This window comes from Phoxinus phoxinus (genome assembly GCF_949152265.1).
Source record: "Phoxinus phoxinus genome assembly, chromosome: 1".
NCBI lineage: Eukaryota > Metazoa > Chordata > Actinopteri > Cypriniformes > Leuciscidae > Phoxinus > Phoxinus phoxinus.
In genome coordinates, this window is record NC_136876.1 from 40,280,348 (window position 1) to 40,285,699 (window position 5,352).

The 5,352-nt window shown below is 38.2% G+C and overlaps 1 protein-coding gene across 1 annotated transcript; it reads left to right on the forward strand.

Moving 5' to 3' along the window:
• The first annotated feature begins 497 nt into the window (after positions 1 to 497).
• Positions 498 to 3,401, forward strand: pmp22a (peripheral myelin protein 22a). The gene is made up of 5 exons (XM_079633341.1): positions 498 to 764; positions 1,639 to 1,729; positions 1,862 to 1,955; positions 2,382 to 2,522; positions 2,621 to 3,401. The coding sequence occupies exons 2-5, from the start codon at positions 1,652 to 1,654 to the stop codon at positions 2,779 to 2,781; spliced, it is 474 nt and encodes a 157-aa protein (XP_079489467.1). The 5' UTR covers positions 498 to 764; positions 1,639 to 1,651; the 3' UTR covers positions 2,782 to 3,401.
• Positions 3,402 to 5,352: the final 1,951 nt, after the last annotated feature.

Below are 5,352 nucleotides of genomic sequence, written 5' to 3' on the forward strand. Positions count from 1 at the left end.
ATGCAAATGTGCTATTGAAAAAGTTTGAATAAAAGTAGAAATCCTGTTTGTATTTGACTTCAAAGCGACTATGACGGGATCTATTTGCTATGCAGTCCAGATGCAGGAGTGAACAGACACATGCCAACATTCTGGGCATACCGTGGGGCCACTGGGAGGGGCCTATGGGGCTCCACACACACTAGTAAACACTTTAATAACACTCGAACATTGAGACACACTCTGTGCCACTCTGTTGCAGTGTTCAAAATGGCGGACAAAGCTGATCTTGCTGTAGGTGTCCAAAAAGCTCTCTATGACATGTATACAACTGCATAATGAATTCATGATAAAATCAATATCATTGTGCCTTTGTGTTGTTAAAGAGTAAACTTTAAGTCTACCAACATATTTTCAAGTTTAAGTTTGAATCATTCCGGGAAAAAAAAAATTAAGCTCTTGAATAAATGCTTTATTCATAAATACTTTATAAATGCACATTCAGCTCTTTTCTATCTAACCATCTAAAGTGAGAGAAGTTTGGGAGGGAAAAGAAAGAGAAAAGTGTGACGTAGTGACGCTCCAGGGCGGTGTTCTCACGTTTCTAAAAAAAAAAGAAAGAAAAAAAAGAAAGGAGGAAAAAAGCAAACACTGCTGTGGTACTACATCTGGAATACGGAGACTCGTGCTTTGAGAATCTATAGTGGGATCCATAGTAAACGCAACCTAGTGTTTTCTTCCTGCTCTCTTTCGCTTTTAAAGGATTTTTAATCTCTCCCTCACCTGTAAGTTGGAGAACTGTGGTTTTCTTTTTTCTTTAGTTCATTTATGGAATATTAACTACGTCATTTCAGGAGATTCAACCACGTTTCTATTCATTATTATTTTCCATGTGGAGATCCCTTTGCTCATCGTTTGTAGCCTCTTGTCTTTTTTTTCACGGGAAGTTTGCGGTTTCATTCAAAGTTTATTATTATGATTATTATACGATATTATGTTTTTTAGAGATTTGTTTTTTATTTATATTAATAGTAGTAATAGTATTTGCATTGCTTGTCTTAACAGGCTTATTTTGATATTCAGCACATCTTAAGTTTTCACTGAAGTCGCAGTTGCTGGCGGAGTTGTGCAATAACGGGTCTGGATGAAAACAAACGCTGCTTAGGAATGTTTTGCCTCCTTTGCTTATTGTCTGCTTCAGAAAACTGCTTTAATTCGTACTCCATAATAATTGTATTTGTTACATTTTGCAAGCCTCTCATACTCGTTACTTTCAGACGGGGAAATAACTTGAGAAACATTGATAAACAGTTTAGACGTGACGAAAAAAAAGGCGGCACCTCGAGAAAAAAAAGTGACGTGACTGGATTGTGACTGTGAGGATGTTTTTTTCTGACAAGTTTAGACATTTAGATAGCTTTTCAAACACTGCAGTGTGATTAGTGTAATTATTAACGTAATGTATCCAAAAAAACAGATGTTTTCTGTTTTCAAATGTAGAAGAAGAAAGAGAGAAAATAGACAGACCTGAGGGTGTTTGGGTCGAGATGAGTTTGACAGCAGCGCAATCTGGTGGGCAGATGTGGAACTGCAAGAGTAAAACGCTGCACATTATAAAGTGTGTATTTTTTTTTAAAATGTCTTTTTCTGTTCTTGTAGACGAGCCCCCAAAATGCTGGCCATTCTGCTTGCAACGTTAGTCTTGCATCTGACGGACCTTATCATTCTCTTCGTTTCCACATGTGCTAATGTGAGTAGGCTATCATTTTTGTGGTCTGACTTGCTTTTTCATGATTGTATTGGGTCTTATTGTTTAAGTGGAATTTTGTGAACGATTGGTTTATGTGTAGATATAATCATGTTTTTTTTTTTTTTTTTAAAGGCCTGGAGAAAACATGGAGATGCAAGTTATGACCTCTGGTATGCCTGCAAACAAAGTAATGGAGATTATGAGTGCAGTGTGACTGGTGATGCAGGTGAGTTAAGTGGTAAAAATCATTGTCTTTGAATAGGCTACCTAGATGGTTTGTTTACATTTTTGTTCATACTTGTGTTTGGCTGTACACTGTTCATCGCATTATTGACAGGAATAGTTCACCTGAAAATTAAAATTCTGTCATCACTTACTCACACTCAAGCTGTTCCAAACCTGTATAAATTTCAAACACAAAAGAAGATATTTTGAAGAATGTCATTAACCAAAGAGTTACTGACAGATACATTGACTTCCATAGTATTTTTTTTCTTCTCTCCACACTATGAAAGTCAATGGGGCCCATTAACTGTTTTGTTTCCGACATTCTTCAAAATATCTTATTTTGTGTTCAGCAGAGGAAAGAAATTCTTGCAGATCTCTTTTTCTTTATTGTTTACGTCTGTTGTGTTTCTCTACAATCTGTCAGATTGGCTTCAAGCAGTGCAGGCGCTCATGGTCCTCGCCACCATTTTCTCCCTGATCTCCTTCATCATCTTCCTCTGCCAGCTCTTCACTCTCGTAAAGGGAGGTCGCTTCTTTTTCACGGCCGTCTTCCAGGTCCTCGCCAGTGAGTATTTCCTATTACATCCCATTTCACCTGTCCCTGCGGAAGGACCCCCCCGTCTACGTGTTTATATTCTCTCTCTCTTTCGCTCTCTCCCGCAGGTCTCTTCGTGATGAGCGGGGCCATCATCTACACGGTGATGAGTCCAGCGTGGAAAAATGACAGTGAGACGTACGGTTACGCTTTCGTCCTGGCCTGGCTGGCCTTCCCTCTCACGCTCATCAGTGGCTTCATTTACATTGTCCTGAGGAAGAAAGAATGAGAGTTCAGCCCTCGGGGATTGTGCTAGAACTGAGAACACTACTCAGCTGACAGACTCAAACGGCCGTCTCCTCCAGGCCCGAATATTTAGACCTAATGTGATCAACCAAAACTGACAGTTCATGAAGATTCAATACAGAGAAGACACAATGGTTGTCTTTGGCTGGCGAGCCTATTTATATCACTTTTTTCATGGCTTTTTTGTAAATAGTAATGACGTGTCAATGAAGGCCCTGACTTTTTAAAGTTTTACTCAAGGAGGAAAGATATTGGAAAAGTATAAATCTTTTTGTTTGTTTGTTTTTCAATACCCTTTTCCAATATCTTGTTTTTAAATGTCATAATAAAGTGTATTCTCAAAGGGAGTTTGTTGATGTCGACTTGAAATTTTTTCTTATATCCAAATTCCAGAAGTGTGTTGTTTTGTTTTTTGAAATTACATTTTCCATTGCCAAACTTTAAGCAAGATATAGTAGATATAGGCTCAAATGTTGTGTTAAATCTTACCCAAAATTTTTATAATGCATATTTTACCTGTGATTATATCACTTTATAAGATGTCTTCTTTCTGTATTCATTTTGTTTTGTTTTAAGAAAAAAATAAATATCTAATTTTTTTTTTACTTGTCTCAATTTTCAATACTTCAGATGAGGCTGCGTCCGAAATCGCATACTTTCTTTAGTAGCCTAGGTACTCATTTTGACATCCAAGTATGTTCTAGGCCTATAGAATGTGTGTAGAATGAATGAAATCCGAACTGCATTCGGCATGTTGTCCTTAACGTGACCTAACAGCATCAGTGTGTTCACTGCCATTCATAAATCCTCTCCTGTGCCCCTAATGGGATAGTAAAGTGTACACTCTAAAAAATGCTGGGTTGTTTCAACCCAATTTTGGGTAAAATATGGACAAACCTAGCCGTTGGGTTAAAAATGTAATGTAAAAATTTAACCCAACGGCTGGGTTTGTCCATATTTTACCCAAAATTGGGTTGAAACAACCCAGCATTTTTTAGAGTGTACATCGTATATGTACACTTCAGAATTTTACCGGAAGAAGAAAGTCATCTGGGTACTTTTTGTCTACTCGTTTGAGTACTGTGAATTCAGACACAGGCTACTTCTTTTGTCACATACCGTTTTTCACCTACTGTACGGAAGTATGAGATTTCGGATGCAGCCCAAGGTGGGCACAACTAGCTGTAAGGTGCTGTGTAATACACTACTAATATAAACGTTTTGAAGTGGTAGTTATCCATTGGTTTCCACTGTCCAGATAGAAGTGCAATGTACAAAAGTGAAAAGCCAAGCAAACGCCTCCCAAAAGGAAGATTCTGAGGTCAGGCAGGAGAAGGAGAAAAACAGATGTGACTGATGACTTTTCATGCAGTGTCTGTGAGTCCTGAGCATCAGAAACGGAAACGTAAGTAAAGTTAGTAAGTTTTGATCAGAATGTAGTTATTGACAGGACTAACACAACTATGCCGTTATTTTTTAAATGCACTCTCAGAAAAAAAGGTCCAAAAGCTGTCACTGGGGCAGTACTTTCAAAAGCCTAGGCTACTATGCTGTTGGCACTAATACAGTACCTTTAAGATACTAATATGAGTAAATAAATACGTTACTAATATGTTGAAAGTGTAGCCTATCGCAGTGACAGCTTTTGTGCCTTTTGTTTGAGAGAGTTTCGGTCTGAAATGAAAAACTGAATTACACGGGTAAATCTCAGAACAACAGCAAAACATGTTCCCATAAAATCCTGAAGCTTAAGCTTAATTTGAGATCATTGTGTGACTAGCTATTTGGCTAAAGCCCTGAAATGTTCTTTCGATAGCCTTGGATTGTATTTTCTTCTTTTTTTTTAAAGCACATGGGCCTTTTCTTTCTGTGCTGCCGCAGTTTTACAATTGCAATGGAAACTATATTGTAAACAATGTCTGCATTTTAACCAAAGCCGCTGCTAACCATGTGGGTGCTGCCAGAACTGTAGCCTATATTGTAGTGCCTCCACAAGAAAGATTACTTTAAATGTCGACATTTCCTTATGATCGAACTTACTAAGGGTTGTGAATCTGTTTTGGAGACCGAATGAGGAGCGCGGGGCACAACGTAACGCGGGGCTAGTTGTAACACACTTGTTTTAAAGGTGCAATGTGTATTATTTCTGAGGATCTATTGATAAATGCAATATAAGATCCATAAATGTTTTCAGTGGTGTATAAATTACTTAATGAAACGTTACATTTGTATTACCTTTAGAATGAGTCATTTATATAAACGCGGGTCCCCCCTTCTATGAAGCTCGACATATTGTGATGTCATGTTTCTACTCTGTAGCGAACAAACAGGGCTACAGAGCGAGTTTCGTCACTAACTTGAATGAGAAGCAGCAGAAAAAGACGCCGCAGAATTCCGCGAAAATTAATGACCACAGATATTGTATAGAAAAATAAGGGAGAAATGAAGGCAAAAATCACGGGTCAACATCGGTGTGGCTTTTCACCGATGGAAGGGTCTTATGAGGGAAAAAAGGCTTTCAAAGCAACGCCGAAGTTGCCTTTTTTCTGCTGGA